The following is a 25460-nucleotide window of genomic DNA, read 5'->3' on the forward strand; positions in this document are numbered from 1 at the left end:
GGGTGATGTGCAGAGCTGCAGTAACTACAGAGGGATAAAATTGATCAGTCACAGCTTGAAGTTATGGGAAAGAGTAGTAGAAGCTAGGTTAAGAAGGGAGGTGATGATTAGTGATCAGCAGTATGGTTTCATGTCAGGAGAGAGAACTACAGATGCAATGTTTGCTCTGATAGTGTTTATGGAGAAATACAGAGAAGGTCAGAAGGAGTTGCATTGTGTCTTTGTAGACTTGGAGAAAGCATATGACAGGGTGCCTAGAGAAGAGTTGTGGTATTGTATGAGGAAGTCTGGAGTGGCAGAGAAGTATGTAAGAGTGGTACAGGATATGTACAAGGGTAGTGTGACAGTGGTGAGGACTGCATTGGGAGTGACAGATCTGTTTAAGGTGGAGGTGGGATTACATCAAGGATCAGCTCTGAGTCCTTATTTGCAGTGGTGATGGACAGGTTGACAGATGAGATCAGACAGGAGGCCCTGTGGACTATGATGTTTGCAGATGACATTGTGATCTGTAGTGAGAGTAGGAATCAGGTTGAGGAGACTTTGGAGAGGTGGAGATATGCTCTAGAGAGCAGAGGAATGAAGGTCAGCAGGGCTAAGACAGAATATATGTGTGTAAATGAGAGGGAGGGTAGAGGAATGGTGAGGATGCAGGGAGTCGAGTTGGTAAAGGTGGACGAGTTTAAGTACTTGGGATCAACAGTTCAGAGTAATGGTGAATGTGGAAGAGAGGTGAAGAAGAGAGTACAGGCAGGGTGGAACAGGTGGAGAAGAGTGTCAGGAGTGATTTGTGATAGATGGGTACCAGTAAGAGTGAAAGGGAAGGTCTACAAGAGGGTAGTGAGACCAGCTATGTTATATGGGTTGGAGACAGTGGCATTGACAAAGAGGCGGGAGTCTGAGCTGGATGTGGCAGAGTTAAAGATGTTAAGATTTGCACTCTGTGTGACTAGGATGGATAGGATTAGGAATCAGTATATTAGAGGGTCAGCTCATGTTAGACAGTTTGGAGACAAAGCAAGAGAGACTAGATTGCGTTGGTTTGGACATGTGCTGAGGAGGGATGATGGATATTTTGGGAAAAAGATGCTAAGGATGGAGCTGCCTGGTAAGAGGACAAGAGGAAGGCCTAAGATAAGGTTTATGGACGTGGTGAGAGAGGACATGCAGGCGGTTGGTGTGACAGAGCAAGATGCAGAGGATAGGAAGAAATGGAAAGAGATGATCCGCTGTGGCGACCCCTAACGGGAAAAGCCGAGAGATGATGATGTATTTATTAATTGATATACTCATTAAGTGATGCATTCATATCATTGAATTATATACACATTTTTTTATATTTTTGAGTAATAGCATGAATGTTTTTATACAGCTGCATAATTGCAATTAAATGAATTTCTATACACTTTTCAGTATAAATTAGAATTTATGCAATGGATTAGTTTGCAGTTCACATTTTTATTTTTATTTGCAAGTATATTCATGTGTTTGAACTTTTTAGTGATATAAACTGATTGGTTGTTTGTACATTGGCTTTGTTCTGATGAATTCCATTATTTTAAATGGACGAAAGCAAATTATGAATTAATCTTATTACTAAACCATTTTTATTAGTTTGTTAATGCACAAATCCTTCATTAAACTCATGTGGTACTTTTTGTATTTGGTTCTCCATACCTTGTCGCCTCACAGTAAGATGCTGTCTGGTTCGATTCTCAGCTAGAGCGTCTTCTGCGTGAAGACATGCGCGAATGGGCATACCTTCGTTGAAGGTTGTGCGTCAGGGCTGGTAACTCGGCATGTAAAAATCAACTACCAATCATTAGCAGACCGGAGTTCTGCTGTGGCGACCCCTAACTGGGAAAAGCCGAAAGACACCACTGTGGCGACCCCTATCTGGGAAAAGCCGAAAGACACAACAACGACCTAGTATGTCTGTGCTGGTTTCCACCTTTTTGTGGTTATTTTTCATAGCAACGTACACTGACTTTCTTGTTTGGTTCACTGTAAATATGCTGTGCTTCTTAATATATAATTCTCTTTCTGAAATGATAAATAAAAAAAAAAACTTTTCCATAAAGCTAACATTTTTTTTATTTGTTGTAGTTTGTTTCTCCATTGACTTATTATACTTTCATACTAACAACTCCCCAAATGTCACTCCCAGAATCGTTAATTCCTTCCTTGTGAAATATATTCCATTTATTTTTATCTCAACAAATCCCTTAAACTTAATTTTAACTGCAGGCCAGCTATTTTAACAGGATTTTGATCCTTATTATAACCTCACTTCATACATCTCTTGTTTTTATTAGAATTTTATCATCTCCATATGTCATACACATTGGCAATGTAACATTTCTTTCCATCTACCAACTTGCTTCCTTAATTTCATACATACATGTCAGTACTACTGCATTAATTACTAATACAAATAAACACATACTCTTTAGGCATCTCTGTTTCACTCCTCTCTTAATATCTTTTCACATCCATCCATTTTCAATAACCTGTACCCATGAATTTTCACAGCATTTCTTCATTACATTAATATATTTTCTTCTATACAATATGCCTCTAAAATCTGCCACATTGCTTCATTGCTCATTTTATCAAAAGCATTAACTATTTCACATGCTACCAGTCTTACTTTCTTTCAGCATTATATTTACTACTACTTTCACTATTATAAATATTTATTTCATCTTTCTCTTACCACCTTATCCAATACTCCCTCTATTGCTTTTGTTGTGTTTTCATACATATTTTATACTCAGTATTCCCTAGTGTTATAGGCATCCATTTTGTATATCTTTTCTTTCATCCTTTTTCCATATAAAATGTTATCACTTTACCACATATTTCTTCTTCCATTATACCTTCCTTCATCCATTCATTTAATATTAAAAAACTTCTCTTTAATCTTTATTAGTTTCATTATATTACTCATAACTTGTACCACCCAGTCCTTACACTGATTCATTCTTACCTTTTTACTTCCACCTCTCCTACTTGTATTGTGATATCATTTTCTAAAAAAACTTTACTTTTTCAGATTTGTTTCCCTTTCAGTTCTTCTTGCCCATCTTCTGGGTATTTTAGTTGTTACACCATATGATAAACCTATACCAACATTCGAAAATAGGGAATTATTACTGGTTAACCTTTACATCAACAAGAGAAAACAATTATGTATTACTGTACTCCATATTCCCCCAGATCTGGAAGATCTACTATCCTGGACCACCCTCGAGGGCCTCGATATATCAAATGAAACCATCATTCTTGGCAACACAGATATAAACTGGCAAACCCTCATCTCTGACTCCCCAGTAAATAGTATTAACTTGCACAGGTTTACTCAACTTATCTCTAACTCTACTCGTAAGGTGAAAAAACAAACAGAATCAACCCTAGACTGGATACTTGTCTCACACCCTCAAAAATTCACCAAGGCAGGGACCCTACCCAATACCTTTAGTGACCATCTTCCTGCCTATACCCATAGAACTCAAACTCAAATTAACAAATTGCATTGTTTAAGAACAACTAGGTATCTTACCAATTACAATGAACAACTATGTTTAGAGACTCTAAAAACCCACAACTGGTCCTCTACCAAATTTCTTCTACTGGATGAAGCAGTCAACTACTTCAATAAAGTCTTTTTAGATATTCTAGACAGTCTTGCCCCCACATGTACCAAACGAGTAAAGCCTAACCATGCCTCATCACTAACTAAACAGTTACTTACCTCCAGGGTAAAGCCTGAAAGGAATGGTATAGAAACAGAATCCCACAACTTGAACCTGGATATAAACAACTCCGTAACAGTGCCAAAAATGAAGTCATCAGTGATTAAAAAAAAAGCTATTTCTCCACTAAACGTGCTACCCAACAAAATAACCCCAAATTGTTCTGGAACTCTTTCCTCTCCTAAATCCTGGTACTCAACACAACCCCTCCCCATCTCCTGACAAAGACCCTCAAGAATTGTCCAAGCCTTCAATTCTCATTTTATTTATACTATCCAAAAACTTGTTAATGACCTCTCTCTACAAACTAACAATAGTATAACCGACAACATAAACAACAATACAGTCTCTAACCCCTCCCCCTACATCAGTTGTAATTCCAGCAAAAATGCATCCACTCCTCTATTTACATTACAACCAGTACCCACCTCTCTAGTTTGTAAACTGCTCTAAAAACTAAAACTATGTTCCCCTTCTTCCGATGACCTTCCAGCTGAATACCTAAAACTTCCAGCAGATTCTATACTTCTTCCAATTAGTGTTTTCAATAACCGATCAATCTCTGAAGCATATGTCCCACAACTATGGAAAAACTCAATTATTACTCCCCTTCACAAAGGCGGTAACACCAGTGATCTGTTTAACTACTGGCCCATCTCCATGCTTTCACCTGTATCTAAAATTTTAGAAAAGTGTATTCATTCTCAATTGCTAAAACATCTCACAGACAATAACCTACTCGCACCCACCCAACATGGTTTTTGGCCAGCACACAGCACAACAGCCTTACTGTCATTTACCAACACTGTATCCAAAGCTCTTGATGCAGGCCTACTAACATCAGTTATCCTACTTAGACCCATCAAAAGCTTTTGATAGTGTCCCACTCAAAACTACTTTTACAACTTGAGACCTTAAACTGTTCCCAGCACATGCTATCCTGGTTCTATAACTATTTACACAACAGAAAATCTGCTAGATGGCAAACTAAGCAATCCGATTACCTACTCAACAACACAGGCATTTTCCAAAGGTCTGTTCTTGAGCCCTTGCTTTTTAACATATTTATTAATAATCTCCATAAAGCATCCCTGCAAAGTACACTAATTCAATACGTGGATGATTTGACAATAATTACATCATCTGACAACATCTCAGATCTCCTAAAGTTAACACAAAATGCATTTACTTCCATCAAATCTTGGCTTAATGAAGCTCAACTGCTACTTAATCCCAAAAAAATCAAAACTTTTACTCTTCACAATCAAACCTTTAACTCTAGACTTAAAAATATTCTCTCAAAACAATATGGAAATTGAAATTGTAAAAACAGCCAAACTACTTGGCATCACAATTGATGACAAACTATCCTTTGAGAATCATATACTCAACTCAATCAAAAAGACGCATTTTAAGCTTGGCAAACTCTATATGCATAACCTCTGGACAAGTCTACCAAGTTGAAACTAGCTAATTGTCTACTTCTACCCCCCCCTCCTTTATGGTTGCCCCATTTTCACTAACCTACACACCTCTCCTGAACTAACTGCAGCCGTGCTACTATAAAATTGTCAAGTTTGTCTCCAACATGCCAACTCGCACACATCATTGCCTGGCTATTAAATCTATAAACTGGTTTGAGTTCCCTCATTACCTACATTACTCCCAACTTACTCTCACACACAAACTACTAAATAATCCAAACTACTGCCCATCCCTTCAGACTATAATACAAACACACACCCCTATTCAGCATCTTAGGTCCTCTAACAAACACCTCTTAACCATAACTAAACCTAACAAAAGAGATGGACAATGTCTCTATTCCCATGCCATTACCAAACTTTGGAATGCGCTCGCTCTTACTCAACTAGACTCTTTAAAAACATTTAAATTTGCACTAAAAAAACACTGTCTCAATAACCTTATCTGTTCTTGTCATATAATTAAACTACCTTAAATGTTTTGGCCACTTTACACTATAAATACTTTTAATAACTTAATATAGTTGCAATTGACACTATCTGTCTTTATATCCAATCTCTCTTGCTTTCTTTATTTCTGTGGCTGAATAAACAGAATTGTTTAAACAGTATTCTTACTTATGAGAATATACAAACAGAACTGCTAAACAACTAACACACTGGGTTTATTTTTCTTGTATTGTATACCTCTAAATATGTATTTGTCTTGCATATCTACTTCAATTTGTACTGTGTAAAAACTTTCTTCACTTTCAAAGTTAAGCTGATGTTATGTAAAAATTTCTGTGATTGTATGGTGCTTTTCTCCCCGGGCCTCCACTGAAAATGCGTCATTGGCCCAGTGGACTTTCCCGGTTAACAAATGTCAATAAATAAATAAATTGTATGTCTCCTTTGCTATCTAAGATAACATTCATCCTTTTTTCTCACTCTTATTTTCCTTGCTTTTCTAAATAAGGTAAAACCTTATCTTTCTTTCCTTCCAGAAAACAAAAAAATTGCCAGTGTAACATCATTTTTTATTTATTCTTTTTATATATCTCCTGTTATATTTCTTTTATTTTGTCACTTCTGTGTTCTATTTCTTTCTCATAGTTCCATAAAAAATTCTTTACTTCATCTTATTTCTTTTTTATTCTTCTTTCTGCTCCAATGTATTTTTTATATTTCTGCTCATATGTTATCCACCAGTGTCCAGTTTTTATAAAACAGTCTCTTTGTCGTATATTTCCATATTTCTTTGTGTGTTATTTCTTTTTCTTTTTAAAACTCTGTAGTAAATCTCTTTATCCCTTTTCATAGGTTCATAGGTGTGTACTAGGCTAATGGCCCTGGGGCCTTTACAAGCCTAACCCATATGATTACCCTGGCATTGTGCCACCAGACCTCATTTCCCAGTGCCTGTGTCGAGTAGAGCCACTGGAGTGATCCCGGGGTGAATTTTCTATTTCCCATCCACTCATCAAGATTTCTCTTGAAGAGGGCCAGTGAGTTGCTCTGTTTGACATGTATGGGAAGTCTATTCCATAGCATGGGCAGTCTCTGGGTTATGAACCTGTCCCTCTAGCATGTTTTGTTGTTTGTGGTAATGAGGTTGAGTTCTCTGGAGCATGTGGTGTGGAGGGATTGGGATTTCTTTACATGTAGCATTTCTAACAGAGCTGGGGCAGACATGGCTTTGAAAGTCAAGCAGAGATCACCTCTAAGTAGGTGGTATGAGACAGAGAATAGTTGGAGTTTTTTGAGTCTGTCCATGTAGGACAAGTCTTTATGGCCTAGGATCCTCTTTGTGAGGTACTTTAGTGGCGTCTCCAGTTTTTGCAGGTGTCTAGTAAGGTGCATCCCAAATGGGGCATTGTACTCGATGATTGGCCTAATGAGGGAAGAGTAGAGGGAGACAATGACCTCTTTCTTCTTGGATGCAAAACCCTTAGTAATGAGATGTGCCACATAGAAGGACTTTATGACCACAGTGGCAATGTGGTGGTCAAAAGAGAGGTTGCTGTCAACCTGTGTTCCCAGATCTCTTCACAGGTTCATAGGTTGGTACTAGGCTATTTGGCCCTAGGGCCTATACAAGCCTAGCCTTAACACTTCCCTGGATAGTTCTTCCCGCAATATTTATTCTATCCTTCTGTGTTCAGTGGACTACCATCGATGTGGTAATTCTTGGGAACTGTTTTTTTTTTCCCAAAGGGGGTGACGGCACATTTTTTGGCATTGAGCTTAAGGCCATGGTTCTGACACCAGTCGTTGGTCTCAGTGAGGCCTTTCTGTCAACTTCAGCACATCAGGTTTGGTTACTGTGTTGCCTTTCTGTAGGATGTCAACATTACTTGGGGAGTTAATAATGGCACCCAACTTGCAGTCATCTGCAAATGTTGTCAGCCAGAGTCCCTTCATGTTGGCCTGGACTTCTGAGAAGTAGATACCGAACAGCAGAGGACCCAGGACTGATCCCTGTGGAATTCCACTCGTGACTAGTCAACAGTCTGACTTGGATTCAGCTACTTTCACACTGTGGGTTCTGTCTGTGAGTCAGTTTGCAACCCACCTAGTGATATAGGGATTAATGCCTAGCTTAGTGAGTTTTTCTATGATTCCTGAGTGGGGAATGGTATCAAAGACCTTTGCCCGATCAAGCTAGACTGTATGAACCACCTTACCTTCATCCACAGGTCTGGTGCCTGACTCAAAGAAGTCGACCAAGTTGAACAGGTATGATCTACCCTTCACAGAACCAAACTGTGTGGGAGCCAGTGTTTGGAGCTTCCCTATATCTTTGTTTATCAGGCCCATAACGATGCATTCCATAGCTTTGTATATCAGAGTTGTCAGGCTAATGAGCTGATAGTTCCCAGGGTCTGTAGTCTCTCCTCCTTTGTGGAGAGGGATGACTATAGCAGTGCACCATTTGGTAGGGACAAAGCCTGAGGTGAGGGTGTGATTAAACAGGGCACACAGGTAAGGTGCCAGTTCACTCTGTAGTTCATGTAGAACACAGCCAGGGATATTGTCATGTCCCATAGAAGCTGTATTCTTGGTCTTGGACAGTGCTGTTTTAACCTGTGCAGTGGTAATACTGGGTGCCTGGAAATCTACTAGTATTGTGATTCGTCCTTTGTGGGGGAGGGGGGTAAAGTTGGCACTGAATCTGTCAGCCAGTATATTGGCAATATCGATTGGCTTGGTATAGGAGGTATCATTGTACAGTAGCTCAGAGCAAATCTGGGTATTGCCATGGAGATTCTTTACATAAATATAGAAGGCCTTGTGGTTGTCTTTACTATCTGCTGCAATTCTGTTTCCTACCTAGCTTTAGAGGATTTGATGAGGGATCTCAACTTTTTGTTGAGGCTGATGAGAGTTTTTCCATTCTTGGAACTTCACCTTCTTCCACATCAGTTACATCCTTCTGTTGTAGAGTTTGTTTGTAGCAGAGGACCACCCGATTGGCTTCCTTTTTTTGGAGAAAAGCATCTTGGTTCTGTTGGGTATGGTGAGAGCCGTGCATTTGTGTACGTGTTCATACAGTGCATCGGTGTATGATTCAGCGGTCATGCAACTATTCTCCATTTGCATGGGTGCTGTGAAGTTAACTACCTCTGTTTTTTAGGAGCCCAAAGTTAGCTTTGGAGAAGTTTTTCATGGTGAATACCTTTGTGGGGGTATGGGGGGGGGGGTGGAAGGGATGTGGATTTCCAAGGTGATTAGTTTGTGGTCGGATATAACCTCGGAGGAGTTGACTATTGGTGTAGAGCAATGGTCACCCATGTTAGTAATGACCAGGTCAAGGATGTTGCTACCTCTAGTGGGTATAAGAAAGAGCTGGTCCAGAGCATTGGAATGAATGAATTCCAGGAAATATTGGGCAAGTGTATTGGTACACGAGTAGTTTTCCCAGTTAATGGGGGGGTAGTAGAAGTCGCCCAGTATGAGTGTTAGGTTGGACCCTAATATTCTCCAGGGTGCTTAGGAACGTGGAATGTGAGTCTTGGGACATGTTTGGGGACCTATAACAGGCTACGACCTGAATCGCTGTCTTACCCAGTGTTAGCTGCACCAAAGTATCTCTGATGCATTAGGTTGGGCTACCATTCTGGAGGTGTGCACATCCTTTATGAATATGGAAACACCACTGCCTTTGGAGCTTCGTGGGGCCAAAAGATGTGAAATAAATTATAGCCTGGTAGTGCAGGGGTGCTTTCTGCTGCCTTGAACCAGGTCTATGTTACAGCACAGATGTCAATGTTCTCCATTTTAAGGAGTGCTTTGAGTGAGTGCATTTTGAGAATTAGACTTCTAGCGTTGAGCAGCATGACCCTCAGATTGCATTTGTTTGTAGCTGTTATGGTAGTAATTTAGTCTTTGGAAAACCACCTAAAAAAGGCACTATAGGGGTGGCAAGAGCCTTGGCCTGTATCTGAAAACCCAGGGGTGACAAATGCAGGCCATCTCTGGCAAAACATTGAGGTCTGTCAATCTTGTCATCCCAGGCAGACAGGTACTGGATCCCCTTAGAATGACACCAGAAACTTAGCCAGTTGTTGAAATCAATCATTTTCTGCTTGGACTGTGGTATCATTCTGAGTGATGATAGGATGCTGCTCAGGGCTGGGGTCATACCCGCCTGGGCTCCTCTGTAGTCCAGGGAGGTACGTCACAGGTCATTCACACCCACATGTACAATGACTCCTTTGTTATTTTGTTGTCTTCCCATATTCTAGGCCATGCTGATCTGAAAAACTTTACCATTTATATTTCCCTTGTAATTTCTTTCATGTCTTTAGAATAAACTATATAATCAATTTCAGTCTTAAAAATCCCCTTTTATATGTCCATTCTCTATTCCTCCTTAATATTGAATTTCCACATTTTATTAATGCCCTTAAAATGTTAATAGTCTGTATTTTCTCCTTTTCTTTCTTTAGGTTACAGTTAAAAATCTGCTACCATCAATACTAACATATTTACGAACACTTTATTCTAATCTTTTTTAAACAACCGTTTTCTTTTTGTCATATTAGTGTTGCATAAATCACTATTAATCTGGTACATGTTTATCTCATTCTAACATCACGTATCACTACCCTTTCTGATAAAACTATTGTTGCATCTAGAATTCTTATTTCTTCATTTTTTTTATAAAAAAAGGTAATATTCCCATTCCAGAACAGGACTCATTTCCTGCTGACCAAACTGTTTGCACACCCAGTAGTCTCTCCATTTTTTTATTTTCTTCTTCTTTGTTACATCTGGCATGTAACAAGCAAAAAATCCATTTTTGTTTTATACACCATTCCAACAACATCCAACCTCTTATATTACTTGAATGATATTCTCATTTAATGCTCAATTCCTATATTGCACTTTTCATTTTTTGTAAGTGTTTTACTTCCAGATCTTATTTTTCGTTTCCTTCTTCTAAGTCTACCACCAATTTATTTTTACTGTCGTATTCATGTTTTCCCCATCTCAATTTCTCCCTCTTCATGCTCTAAAATTGCTAATGTCTTCTCTTTTTGTGTATTGATAACCTGATTTAATCTATTATTTCTAACTACCTGTTTATTAGTGTAACCTTTCTTCAGGTCCCCTTCCGCATACCATCTTCCCTTTCAACATCTTCTGTAGTAATATTTTCTTTTGTCTGAGCTTTCCTCTTTATCTACTCCTTCCTTTTGTAATGTGAGACATAATTGTCTAAATCTTTACATTTTCTTAAAACAGGCTTACAGTGTCCAACGTTTGCTCAACAAAGCTATCCCAAGTAACCCAAACTGGCAAAGTGGACACAAGCCAGCCAGTAGCTTATTGACACAGGGCATCTGGGCTTTACAGCAGACACACACTGGCCAATAGAGACACCTACACCCTTCCCACCATTAGCATGGGTCCCTGGCGTATGTTGGAGTAGGCCGGGTCTTCAGCCCACTTATCACCAGCAAGTACGTATGACTATTTGGCAACATTAGTCAACATGACTGAATCACCTAGAGCCATATTTTTATACCACTGAGTAACTAGCACTGCCACAGCATGCAATCTGTGATCTGTGCCCTCCTGTTTTGAGGATAATGTGCATCACAGTAGATGTCCAAAGTGGTTGATCTATACAATGCTTACACGATAGTGCACCGTCTAGAGACTATGCAGCTACTTAGAGATTCATTTTTGGGTGAGTTTGAGGTAGAAACACTCGGCATGTTTTTGGAGGTGGGAGAAACCCACAGACATCCAGGGAAATGCACAATCTTCAAACAGGCATTAGCTGGAGGTCAGGATTGATCCTTGTACCTTATGAGTAAAAGGCAAAGACATTAACCATTATTCCAGCTGGTGTGTGCATGTGTGCTTGTACACGCGTGTGTGTTCTTTGTCTTGTGTAGTACCCTATTGTATAGGCATAGTATTATGGTATGTGGTAGGGGTTGGGTTAGGTCTAGCACTCATGAGTAAGATGGGCAAGTTATAGGTGGTGTAGGAAGGGCATTTGCTCCCTCAAAGAAATCACCAAATTAATTTCCAGTAGTTTGTCTTATCAGCTGCATTCAGCAAGTTTGCTTTTGTGCACCTTAACCATTTCAAGTAAATGGAAGCCATTGATCTAGCAGGATCTATCTGATCTGCAAAGTAATGTAAACTTGATGTCATAAAATATTCTTGAACTTAAGAACAAAAATATTTTCTTCTAAACCGTTGCTAAAGTCAGTCTAGCTTCTGAGTTTTCTGAAGTTGTTTTTGAGAAAAAAATCCATGCATAAGCTAAGTTTTTTAGTAAATTCTTTTTTCAGTTGCTTTATTTATTTATTCATTCAGTTTTTGCTGAATTGATTGATTGACTGCAACTTAAAGACCAGGTAGGTGTGCTGGACAAGTGCCCCTTTTTTTAGTCATGACCTGGACTCCAGAGGAGTAGCAATAAAACAAGCAGGCAGTATATAAGAGAACATTTGCAAAATCATTAACAGCAGGTTACAGATAAGTAACAGCAGTTGAAACATTTCAGCATTTACAACAATTATTAGCATTTCTGCAAAGGTTATAATTATTTTTGAGTAATAGAGAAAATAGTAGTTTGTGTAATACTAAGGAATTTATTCAGTATTGTGAAGGTAACTATATTAAGATTTAGCTTTTCCTCCATCTTTTTAAGAACAACTTCTGCTTTTGTGCCAAACAAGCGTTCCTGGTTTAATGGAGCATCTAGTAATTTTGCTTTGACGTGGTCTGGCAAGGTTTGTTCCTTCAGCCAAGCATGCCTTCTCTGTACAGACCCAGTGACAGCAGCCCTGCAAGATGCTTCTAAGGCATGAAAGCCACACTGCAAAGTATGTTTACTAACTTGGTTTGCAGAATGCCTTAACTCTTGTGAATCTTTATTCTCTGCACAATCTGGAAGCAACAACATTTTCTGTTTAATTAGTTCCATAATATGCTGCTGGTACTTCAACATGTGAAACTGGAAATTTAAAACCCTTATGGCAAGAGTTTCAGAGGTATAGATCTTCTTACCCCATCTGTCTAAAGGTCTAGAATCCCTGTCTGAAGGGGTAGGGTTTTTGGCTGTAGTAGCCTTAATACCTTTAGGTCCCTGGGAAAAGGTCTCTGGATCCGCAGTGGGATTCTTAAAAATAAATTAGTGTGAGTCAGGTACTCTGTAGTACCTGCCAGGCTTTCTAGGAGCTGGTGGTAAAGTATCAGGAGTAAGAATGGATTCCATGAAGACATCTACAATATCCAGGACAGGGGGTATAGCTAGAGGCCTGGGCTAAGGCAAGTCTAAAAATTCTCTGAGTCTCTTTTTGGACCGTGGGTAGTCCTGGCATTCCCAGCGGAAATGGTCTCTTAAGGTATGCAAGGTTTCACCAAAGGAAAAGTCCTCTGGAGTGGAGGCGGAGAGGAATGGAATCCTCAGCATCTGAATCCTCATAGGTAGATAAGGGAATGTCCTGTTAATCAGAGGGATCAGAGCCATCAGACTCGCATCTGAAGAATCAGAAAGAAAATCAATCCTTCGTCTTAGAGGGGGAAGGCTGGCTTCCCCTAATTAAAGATATAATGTCTTCAGCCTTTCTAAGCATTTGTTTATGTGGCATGGGGGCTTGAGCATGTGCTTTAGTTGTCTGTTTTCTAGGCGTAGTGCGAACTCTGGGCCTGAGAAACTTGGAAGTTTTAGTCACAAACAAAGAAGTTGGTTTAATACGAATATCGGAAGGTCGGAATACACCCTCAGAAGCCGGTGCCTGCACAGCGGCTTCGGACCCATCCAAGGTAGAGACATCCACAGGTTCCATAGTCGAAGAAGCATCTCGTGGCATACTGGACTCCGAATGGGTCTCATCAGAGGCCTGCAAATCTGTAGAAGTGGGTATCAGGGGCTACAAAGGCACCTCACTGAGTACTGGCCTATACGGTCTGCCTCTGTCTTTATCCTTATGTTTTTTCAGAAGATTGCTAGTCAGATGGCTTGTTGAAGCCATTTCAAATACGGAGAGAGAAAGAATTTAGCAACAAACCAGGGCACTAAACCCACAGCGAGGAACGTCATAGTTTGGGCCTAAACAGGTGACACAGTAAGAGTGAAAATCTCTGTGAGGTATTTGCTTTCCACAGGCAAGACAATTGTTAACTTTTTCTGACGTTGGTTAGAGCAGGAAAAAAGGATCCCCAACGGGGTACTTCACTTTAGAAGACTTCAGGTCTGAAACTCGAACAACGAAAATTTCAGGTAGCGGCTGACCGGCACTTGCAAACTACTTCTGCTTCAGGCTCCCGCGCGGCAAGAAAAGCTGATGTAATGGCATTGGCTGCATGTTTTATACCCCTGACGTCCTGACGTCATGGAAGAGGTGACAGCATCCAACGCAGAAATCCCAAGACTCTGATATTCAGGCAGATAACCCAAGTGTGATGACTGCAACAGTGAAACATGAAGAACATCTAAGAGTTAGAATGCAAGCATGGAAAATTACATAGTAACAGTTACAGTGCAAAAATGTAGATTACATCAACATTTTAATGCAAATCATCATACAATGTGTCACGTTTGTGCCGAATGAAGTTCCAGGATTATGTCCAAATGTCACCCGGTTGCAATATAATAACTTGTTGCTGGATGAGTCCACTTACCTGGTGACTATATAGTAAATAACTAAATAATTAAGTGTTTCACAGTGTGTAGAAAAGAAAGGCTGCTGTTCAGATATTTGGCAGTCAGTAGTCTTCATGTATACTATTCACAACTAATGGTAAGAAAAAAAATAGCTAGTCAGCTATATGAAAATCCAGCACCTAAAAAAAATTGTTGAACATTTTCTTTGAAACAATTACATGCATTAATTTTGGTTAGGTGAACTTCAGCTTATTTCAAAATGATTTCATAAATTTTTGCTTTGTAATTTCATTGGGAAGATGGTTCTAGAATGCTGTTGCAGTATTTCAGGTAGCCCTTTCCCCTATTGCTAGGCCAAAGTGAGGCTAGTTTAAGGGAGATTTCTTTGAGCTTGTAAGGTTGGCCTGTGATATTTAGCTTGGTACTAAGAGGAGGACATTTTTTACAGACAGGAAAGCTCAAACAAGTAAAGGGAAGCCTGGTACAAAACATGTAAAAAATCCAATAACAGCATCAAGTCAACAGAAAAAAGTTCTAATATAAAATACAATAGACTAGTGTTTGTGTTATTTTATTAAAATGTTTTTTTTTTCTGTTTGTACTTGAGGATATTCTTTGTTCACAGTCTTTGAACACAGAGGAGTAGCGTGGCTTTATGCTGAATATGAAGTCAGTTAAACATTTTGATCAATTATAATGGTAGCCTTTGCTAGGAAAGCAAAATATCTTGTTTTCTGATATTTGTAACATACTGGAGTTAGTTAGAAAGGCAACTTCTAGAAGACTCTATTCCAGTTTAAGCATTAGTACAGTTAATATAGACAGGGGAAAGAACTGATGTGATAGTTTGTAGCACAGTTTGTTATAGCAATACTTAGTTACCGTGTCATTATAATCTGTTAGCAATACTGGAGTCAGGAGTTATATTTAGGTTAGTTGGGGTATCTGCCTGTATATGGAGGAGTTACTTCCTTTATTGTAAAAGTATATAATGATTGCTTATATCGCAAGTGATGGTTTAATAAAGATGTTTCTTGTTTAAAAAAAAGGGGCAGGAACTGAATAATTTATGTACTGTTGGTTAGGTTTTATGACATATAGCAATATATATGAAGTATAATGTTAGTTAATATTAATTTAATATATATGAAGTATAATGTCTGTTAATTTTAATTTAATAAAATTTGATTACTTTTGTATAAATGTAAATTTGCCTATGTTACAAGTGATAATTCAGTAACAGTGTCATAAAATATAACAGTGTGTGTGTTTGTCGTGAGTTAAAAAGGGTTAAGGGGATTAAAAATAAAAATGTACACAGTTTTCTGTTTTTTGAGTATTTTTATTGAAAAGAAAAGTCTGGAAAAAGTGTGACATGAGTCCAAACAGAGACAAGAATCCACAATTGCATATAAGATCAGCTTGCTTTAGATTAATATGTGTATTTAAGTTGCAAGTTGGAAACGTATATTAAAAAAAAATCATGTAGAATATATGAAATCAGTAGCAGCTTATCTGAATGACTGCCTTATCAGTCATATGGAATGTGAATGGTACTGCAGGTATGGACAGGAAGCAAAGAGTACTGAATTATGTTAAGAAGCGTAGGGTACAAATAGCAGTATTACATGATATAAAGATATAAATAAGCATGTGAATTTGACAAAGAAGGGATTCCAGAATGGTTATTCAGCAGAATTTTAGGGATAAAGAAAAAGGGTGTAATATGGATATTGCAACATGGATACTAATAGTGAAAGAGGTGCAGAAGAAAAGAAACATTGGTAGATTTGGGATAGTACAAGTTTATTGGCAGAGAAGGATGATTATACTGACATGTATTTATATTCTACCATAAACTACTATTACGGAGCTTAAGAGAATTATGAAAAAGGTAATTAGCTTCCAGCTGTGAATATTATTCATGGGTGGGGACTAGAATCTGATATGGGATAGTGAAGATGCATCAAGTGGACCAAAAAAGGAAAATATAACAAAACGGGAATACATTTTCTGCAGAAATATATGAGAGTATTTGGAAAATGAGGTAAAATTACTTGCAAGAACTCGGGCAGACTTTAGATGTTATTCCCCAAAGTACAACAACAAGGTTAGGTTGGACAGAAATGGTTTCACTAGAGCATGGGTAGTTAATTGACAGTTTTGATACAAGTCCAATAACTATATCACACCATGCACAAATAAAGACTGAGATAAAGATGCAGGAAATTAGGCAAACATGAGAAACTGGACTTATTAAAAAGAGATGAATTTAAAGAATTGGTAGTGGAAATGATTAAAGAGGAGTTAGTGAAGATGCATGTTCCTTCAGAAAGGATAGCACAGGTGTGGGATAAAATGAAAATGTAATTTAAAATGATCATACAAATGGGAGGTGAAGACATATGGGAAAGAAGCAAAAGAAATTATTTAGTGGGATAATCAAAAATTAAAGTATTACTGGTGAAGGATAAACTTATAGAACAAAAAGAGAAGCAACTGAGTGCTAAAGGAAACAAATAAGCTTAGAAAGGTTGCTATCGACAAGTATTTTTTTATAACAACCCCAGAGCACAAAAACTATGAAAACAATGACGTATGCAACAGAAAATAGAAAGGGTCCAAACTTAGGGGAGCCAAGGACTATAATAAAATAATAACCACAGATCCTATAGTGGTATTAGAGATATTTTGGAAATTCTAAAAAAAATCTGTATAGAGCAGAGGGAATAGGAAACTGAGAAAAGACACAAATGGAAATATTTTTAGAAGACTCAACTATGCCAAGTTTAGAAGAAAATGAGGCTTAACAATTAATAGCTGAGATTGTGGTTGAGTTTATAGTCAAGTCTAGAAGCTGTGATTAAAAAGGGATCATTAGTACAGCATATAAAATAATGCATGATAACTATAAGAATCAATCAGATAAAGTGAGGCAAGACTGGGAAATGAGAATGGGAAGCAATATGCACTGAAACAGTGGGTGACTCCCAAGCATGCTACAAAGTCTACACGATTTACGATTGGGAGTGTTTGCATATGTATTTTATATTCTAAGTGATTTACGATTGGGAGTGTTTGCATACGTATTTTATATTCTAAGTAGACTTCAGAAACATTTTCCACAGGCAGACCGCAATTGTTAGAGGAGTGATGAGAAAGACAGGGGTACTTGGGAGCATGTTTTGGGGAATGCAATCATTTTTTAGCTTTTAAAAATTCCCCACATTATATTTTGTCAGAAATGTTGTAGGAGCAAGTTATTGTAATTAATGAAACAATTCTTTTCAGATGAGATATAGAATTAAATTTCCTTAGGCATAGTAAGGCTTTACTTCCTGTTGGTTTCCAAAAAACACACACTGGAAAATAGAAATCAAAATCTAAACCAACCATAATAGAATTAATGAATGTTGTAAATGAGATAAAATAATTGGCTGTGTGATCTTTAGGAAAGGGAAGGAGAAAACTACACAAAAATAAACAGAATACGTGGAAACAATACATGCAGAATTATGTTCAGGAAAAGGAATGAAATTTCAGGGAAGGCAGGACTTGAGCAATCTGTATGATTCTAAATGAAATAACTAAACTGATAAAAATGTGCGTTTACAAGTAGTAGTAGTATGGACTCGACATTTCACTACAGCTGCTATTTATTAAAGACACCCAAAACAATAATTGTGTTCTTCTTCAATAAATAATGGTTGTGGTAAAAAGTGGCGTTCCGTACAACTATTCACTGTGAAGCCACATTTTTATCGTGTCATTGGTCTTTGGAGTGAAAAGTGGAGTTTGTACTGCTACTACTTGTGAACGCACATTTTTATCAGTTTAGTTATTTAATTTAGCATTACACAGATTGCTCAAGTCCTGCCCTTTTCCTGGTGTGGGCAAACTGAACAACTGTTAAGAATGAAACCATATAAGCATAATGCTTGAAAAGGAAATATCTTTGTTATGGTTTGTTTTCTCTTGTATAGTGGTAAGTGTACCAATTTACTGTGTAATTTGTGAAGTTAATAAAGGGGTTTAAAAAAAGAGCTAGTCCTAGAAAAAGAGTTAGACCTGGGTGCTTCTGTTGCTTAACCTTTGGAATGGTATTTTGGGGATTAATTAAAGGTCTGTTAATAGTCATCCACCAATATATAGTTCATTAAAGATGTTTTGTAATCTTCCACTGGAGCAGTGTAGTAGACTTGTTACCTTCCAGGAGTATGTCTGTATATTAAGTGAGGGCATGTCCAACTAGCAAACTGTGAGGAAAAGCAGGAACCTAAATCAAAACCCTGTGGAACCATGGAAATTAATTTCCCCTCCATTGACTAAGATGAGGCACTCCTTAAAATGGAGAACGTCGACATCTGTGCATTGGCAGAGACCTGGTTCAAGGCTCCATAGAGCACCCTTGCATTACCAGGCTATAATTCATACCACACCTTTCGGCCACCTAACCTGGACTGAAACACTAAAGACAGAGGTGTGTCCATATTCATTAAGGATATCCACACCTCCAGGCTAGTTGCTGAACGTAATATATCCGAGATTATCCAAGTACAACTACCTCTGGACAAGACCGCAATCCGAATTGTAACTTGCTACAGATCCCCCTCCATGCCCTAGGATTCCCACTTCTCATTTCTTGATACACTGGAAAATACTAGGGTACAACCCATCACCCTAATAATGGGTGATTTCAACTACCCCAACATTAACTGGGAAACCTACTCATGTATCAACTCTTTTGCTCAACGTTTTCTGGAATTCATAAATTCCAACACCTTGGATCAACTTATCCACACCCCCACCAGGGGCAGCAATATCCTAGACCTGGTCATTACCAACATGGGTGACTGGTGTTCCATACCAGAGATTAATTCCTTGTTGGTTAGATCTGACCACAAGCTAATCAGCCTAGACATCCACATCCGGCCCCCACCCCCCATTAGGGAAACCACCGTAAAAATTTTTTCCAAAGCCAACTTCACACTTCTTAAGACAGAAGTGGCAAACTTCACGACACCCATGCAGATGGACAATAGAGGTGTGACTGCTGAATCCTACACAAATGCACTTCATAAGCACTTACACAAGTGCATGGATAGTGCTATCCCTAACAGAACCAAGATTCTATCCTCAAAAAAAAGGAAGCCAATATGGTGGTCCCCTGCCTCGAACAAACTCTGCAACAGAAGAAAGAAACTGTTGCAAAAAAAGAGTAAAATCCCATGACTGGAAGAACTCCCTAGTCAGCCTCAGTAAGAAGCTGAGATCCCTCATAAAATCATCCAAAGCTAGTTATGAAAATAAAATTGCCACTGATTCTAAAGACAACCACAAAGCATTCTATAACTTTGTCAAGAATCTCAATGGCAACACTCAGATCTGCTCTGAGTTACAGCACAATGGCATTAAATATACAGAACTAACTGATATTGCCAACATCCTGGCAGATAGGTTCAGTGCTTACTTTACCCCTCCCTCACCCCCTAAAAGGCCCATCTCTATACCGGAAGAATGCAATATTCCTGTATTCATGGTTGCACAGGTAAAAACCACACTCTCCAAAGCCAAGAATACAGCATCCATGGGACCTGACAACATCCCAGCCTGTATTCTACATGAACTACAGAATTAACTAACACCCTACCTAAGCACCATGTTCAATCATAGCCTCACGTCTTGCTTTGTGCCCACTGAGTGGTGCACAGCGATGGTTATCCCACTCCACAAAGGGGGAGCCACCACAGACCCCAGGAACTACTGCCCTATTAGCCTAATGAGCCTGGTCTACAAGGCCATGGAATGGATCATCATGGAAATTATAAACAAAGACATTGGTGATCTCCAAACTCTGGAACCCACATAGTTTGAGTTTGTTTGGGTTTGTAAAATGCAGATCATGTCTCCTAAACCTGATTGACTTCTTTGAAGCAGTCACCAAAGCCACAGACTAGGGTAAGGTGGTTCACACAACCTATTTAGATCTCGCCAAGGCTTTTGACACCATCCCCCACTCAGGAATTATAGATAAACTCACTAAACTAGGTTTAAATTCCTATGTCACAAGATGGGGTGCCAACTGGCTCACTGACAGAACCCACACTGTGAAAGTAGCAGACTCCAAATCTGACTTCAGACCAGTGACAAGTGGAGTACCACAGGGTTCAGTCCTAGGTCCTCTCCTGTTTGGTATCTACTTTTCTGAAGTACAGGCTAACATAGAAGGTCTTTGGCTAACGTAGTTCACAGAAGACTGCAAACTAGGAGCCATAATTGAAACTCCTAATGATGTGGACATCCTACAAAAGGGCCTCACTGAGACAGATGCCTGATGTCAAAGCCATGGCCTCAAGCTCAATACCAAAAAGTGCATTGTCATCCCCTTTGGTAAAAACTCTGTACCCATGAGCTACCACATAGGCGGTAGTCTACTTAACACCAAAAGTATGATAAGAGACCTTGGGACACAGGTGGACAATAGTCTCTCCTTTGATAATCACATCACCACAATAGTCAGGAAATCCTTCTACATGGCACACCTCATCACCTTATCAACCAGGAAAAAAGAGGTGACTGTTCCCCTCTACTCATCACTTATTAGACCCATTGTAGAGTACAACGCCCCTTTTGGTATTTACCTCGCAAGACATCTACAACAACTGGAAAGGCTGCAGAAATACCTCACAAAGAGGATTACTGGCCTCAAACAGATGCCCTACGCAGACCTTCTCAAAAGACTCCAGCTTTACTCCGTCGCATATCACCTACTCAGAGGTGATCTCTGCCTAACATACAAAGCTATGTCAAGCCCAGAGCTGTTGGACATGTTACACTTACAGAAATCCCAACCCCTCCAAGCTACATGCTCTAGGGACCTAAGCCTTGTCACCACAATAAACAGAACATGCTGGAGGGATAGATTCCTGTCCCAGTGACTTTCCATACTCTGGAACAAGCTGCCTGTCTATATCAAACAAAGCTCATCATAAGCACTTTTCAAGAAAAGTCTTGATGATTGGATGGGAAATAGGAAATTCACCCCAGGGATCACATCTGTGGCTCTGCTCGACAGGGGCACAGGAAAATAATTTTCTTGGGTGGCGAAAGCCAGGGTACCTTTTTGGCTAGGCTTGTATAGGCCCTAGGGCCGATAGCCCAGTACCTACCTATGAACCTATGTGTCTGCATGTACTTGAAAAGTTCTATCAGCGAAGCTGTTTTTGAAACATGCTATATTAATAGGACCAAAGTAGAATTTATAAAGTTTAATAAGTAACTTGCTACAGTTGATGATTTCAAAAGCCATAATCGTGTCCACAAAATTCCTGCTGTGAAGAGCTGGTCATTCATGCTATTGTATTTGGAGTCTGTTACTATACAAAGTATAGTCAGTGTACTGAAACCTTTGTTAACTTCAAGTTGGGTGGCATTCAGTGAAGACAAACTCGGTACTAAAGACAAACCAAAATTACTAAACAGGATCCAACGCGTCACTGAAGACAAAAACACAGGTTTATTGCAGATAAACGTAAAGCGCTTTTCGTCGCTCAAATTTTGAGCAACTTCCTCAGACATTCAAACCTTAATTAATTTACATATTTATACTCTCACGTCACTGACATCGTTAACAAGAGTATCAATTAACAAATTCAGCAAGTTAAAAAGACAGGTAATGTAAAAACCCCCCAACTGTTAGCAGCAAAAAAGTCTATACATATGTATGTAATAAAACAAAACATTGTATACTTATATACCATAAGGTAAATATATGTGTGTACAAAAACGTAAAATACTTAAGAAACTTAAAAAACTTAAAAAACTTATTCATGCTATTGTATTTGGAGTCTGTTACTATACAAAGTATAGTCAGTGTACTGAAACCTTTGTTAACTTCAAGTTGGGTGGCATTCAGTATCATTTGTGTTTTGCTTTTAGATGAGTTTCTCAAATATTTTAGTAAGAGAACAGAGATATGCTATAGTTCCGTAGTCTTTTGGGCTGGCAGGTGGTTGTATATTTGGTCAAGGAAGAATAAATGTATGATATTAATTTAAAAAGAACAGTTTTGGTTGCTAGGTAGATATTGTTTATGTGGGTTAAGGTTTTGACAGTGGTATGAGATGCCAGTTTAAGATGAGCAGAATGAAACTGGCTAAATCTGATCCCTGTGGATATGTCTAACTTTTTTAAGTAGTAATTTAATCTCTTTAATGGTTATCTGCGTAAAGTAAAATGTAATATGTTTTTCTACTAAAGGTTAGAGATGCTGAGGCTACTCACTATATATTCTTTATATTCTTCAGCATAGGTTTGCTTGATAACCTTGCTGTCTGGGGATTTTGAGAGTGATAACATCAATAAGGGATAGTGAGTGTGTCTAGGCTACAGATGGGGCCACAGGAGCAACAGTCTAGTATTAATCTATGGACCTATAGTATCAGCATGCAAAAAAGTAAGGCTGGTTATTTTTACATTAGCTCCAGCAGTTTCATTAGAGGTACATAAACACCAATGCTAAAAATAAATATTTAGAAAAAAAGTAGAAAAGGAATGTTGTTGTTTATGTATCTGTAATTGTGATTCTTTTAATTGTAAACTGGGTTTTTCTAGAGTTTTGTAGAACATTGTCCATAGTAATAAAAATGCATACAGTTGTAATATTTTTTTCTTTTGCATAAAAAGGTGGTTTAAGAACAGTCAGCCAATTGAAATACACACCGATATGTGGACATCTGCTGATGGACGTATTCTTACAATTAATCCAGTAAAAAATGACCATGCAGGAGAGTACATGTGTACAGCAAGTAATGAGGCAGGAGATGCCAGTGGAGAGTTTTCTGTACTGGTACAAGGTACGTGTTTTCTTGATTAGACAATGTTCAGTAACATTACAGTATTTATTCTGTTTTGATGTTTTGTACAATAACTAAGTGTAGCTTTTCTGATTTAAGGATTTATGCTGTCGCTAACCAGATGCAATTGTTGGAACTATTCTAAAACTGGATTAAAATGTATCATCATTGTACATGTCTCAGAGTGAAATGTTCTGCAGTGAAATATGTATAGCTGTTAAACTTGATTTATTTGAACATGTTTCTGTGGGGTTGCCACCTTTCCATATGCACAAAGCTGGACATTGTCTGTGGAAATGCCAAGATTTTGTGGGATAAACCATACCCACAACCCATGCAAATGACTGAACTTAACTGTTTTGCTAAAACAAAAACTTTAGTAGAATTTGAATGATTTTTGCTGTATTATATAACAATAAATGTGTTTCAAAGAGCCAATAAGTCTTTTAAGCAGCTATTAGTAGAAACTTAAGAATTTTTTTTGTCCTAAAATCTCAGGACTTCAGCCATTTTTCATGGGACACACTAGGGACAGTCCTGATATAATGAAAGTGGTAACCCTGTGTTTCTGTGCTCTAGTGATAGCTTAAGGAATGTGTATGTAATAACTTTTACAAGAGCTACAAGGCATTGTCAGACTGTCTGCTGATTTTATGGCAGCCCTTGCAAACACAGCTGTTTTAGAAGGATCCGTTTACAAAGCCTTATGAGAGTTCATCCCTTCGGGTAGGGGCTGTCTTTGTAATTCCACCCTGCTGTGAGACATGGTTTATGGCAACTACGTGTGTGATTATGTACTGGCACCCTAGCAGTGGCAAATAAAGTGCTGGAACTGTCAAAACTCATACTAAGTTTGCTTGAGGCTGAAGCCAGATTTTTCAGGTATTCATAACATTTTAAAACTTCTTGAAAACATTATATACTTTTTCCTATTCTTTGATAGTCAAGCATATGGAATTTTCAAGATTTATTGTTGTACATATGATTGATGTTTTCTGAATAACCCTAGATAGCAAATGATTAACCTGAAGGACATTTTGAGGTAGGCATAATTTCTATTTAGAGGTGGTTGACTGGACAGATCTAGAATTTTCCACAAATTTGTGGAAGCAGTACACAGTGAAAATCTCTGTGCCCAACAGTTATTTTCAAGGTATCCTACAACTTGGATTAAATTAAAAAAATCCAGGCTGTTGTCCATTGCTGGAATGGTGACATTTTCTCCAGGAGCATTTCAGTCATGACAGAATTAATGTATTGGTTCACAAGAAATACATTTCTTGTCACTTAGCAGTTTTTCAAAAAAACCCTCCTATTGCCTGTGACCCAACCAACCAAGGACTGCCTTTTCAATAGTTAGCCATGCTCAAACATGGCCACTGTTTAAAGCACATTCCTCTCATTTAAATATCTGAGCTTTGTGCTTTTCCTTCCTGTGTCTTGTAAAGATTACAGTTTCAGTTTTTGAAATCTTACTTAATATGAGATGAATTTGGTGGCTGGGTTGAATCTAGTAGGATGTAATGAGTCGGAAGATGCCATGTTGAAAAAGGATTTTAGTAACTTTCTGTACTTTTTGGTCATCATATGTCTATGCTGAAATCCCTAGCGGGATTAATATGTTATTGTTTGATGGATGGAAATGTCTTTCAAGTATATTTTCCATTATGATGTGATTTGTGGGAGGTAGGCTGTGTACCTATGTTTATTTTTACTGAGTTGCTAATTTCTAGATGAATCAGGATCCATCTAAGTGTATCTTTGTGGGTGATGCTGCTTTGTCCTATAAGTATGATTCTGAACCTGCTAAGAAGTTTAAGTGTAATCACGACTCCACCACCATTAGAAATGACTGTGATATTATTGAAATAAAGGGAGTAATTAACTTGAATATAGGAAGAAGGGCATGGATTGTTTTTTAACCTTGATTCAGATATACAGTGTGTTTCTGGTTTGTGTATTTTAAGCCAGGCTTCAAGTATATCAGTGTTTTGTTATTTGTGCTTTGGATATTAGTGGGACTGATGTGAATTCCTTTGTGGGGGTGGGGATGGTACTTTTCGGGGTGACTTGGGGTTTAAAGATGGATTAATATGTAAAAGAAGACATGGATTTAGATTAAATTTACTTAAATTAAAAGGTCTAAGGGTTATTAGAAGAGGGATAGTGTTAAACTGGAACAGTACGGCTTTTTATGATAGTGATATTTTAGGTTAAAACAGTGGCCATAAGTCTGCACCTCACATGTAGG

General features: G+C 38.4%; 1 protein-coding gene across 2 annotated transcripts in view; it reads left to right on the forward strand.

The window, feature by feature from the left end:
- Nucleotides 1-25460, forward strand: part of HMCN2 (hemicentin 2) — a 2554053-nt gene that overhangs the window by 1191379 nt on the left and 1337214 nt on the right. For both annotated transcript variants that reach the window (XM_044058392.1, XM_044058391.1), the window contains exon 34: nucleotides 23040-23209. In XM_044058392.1, coding sequence (XP_043914327.1) covers nucleotides 23040-23209 — 170 coding nt within the window. The remainder of the gene's footprint in view (nucleotides 1-23039; nucleotides 23210-25460) is intronic.

The sequence above is a fragment of the Protopterus annectens genome, chromosome 16.part0 (genome assembly GCF_019279795.1).
Source record: "Protopterus annectens isolate FY-2018-M chromosome 16.part0, PAN1.0, whole genome shotgun sequence".
Classification (NCBI taxonomy): Eukaryota; Metazoa; Chordata; order Ceratodontiformes; family Protopteridae; genus Protopterus; species Protopterus annectens.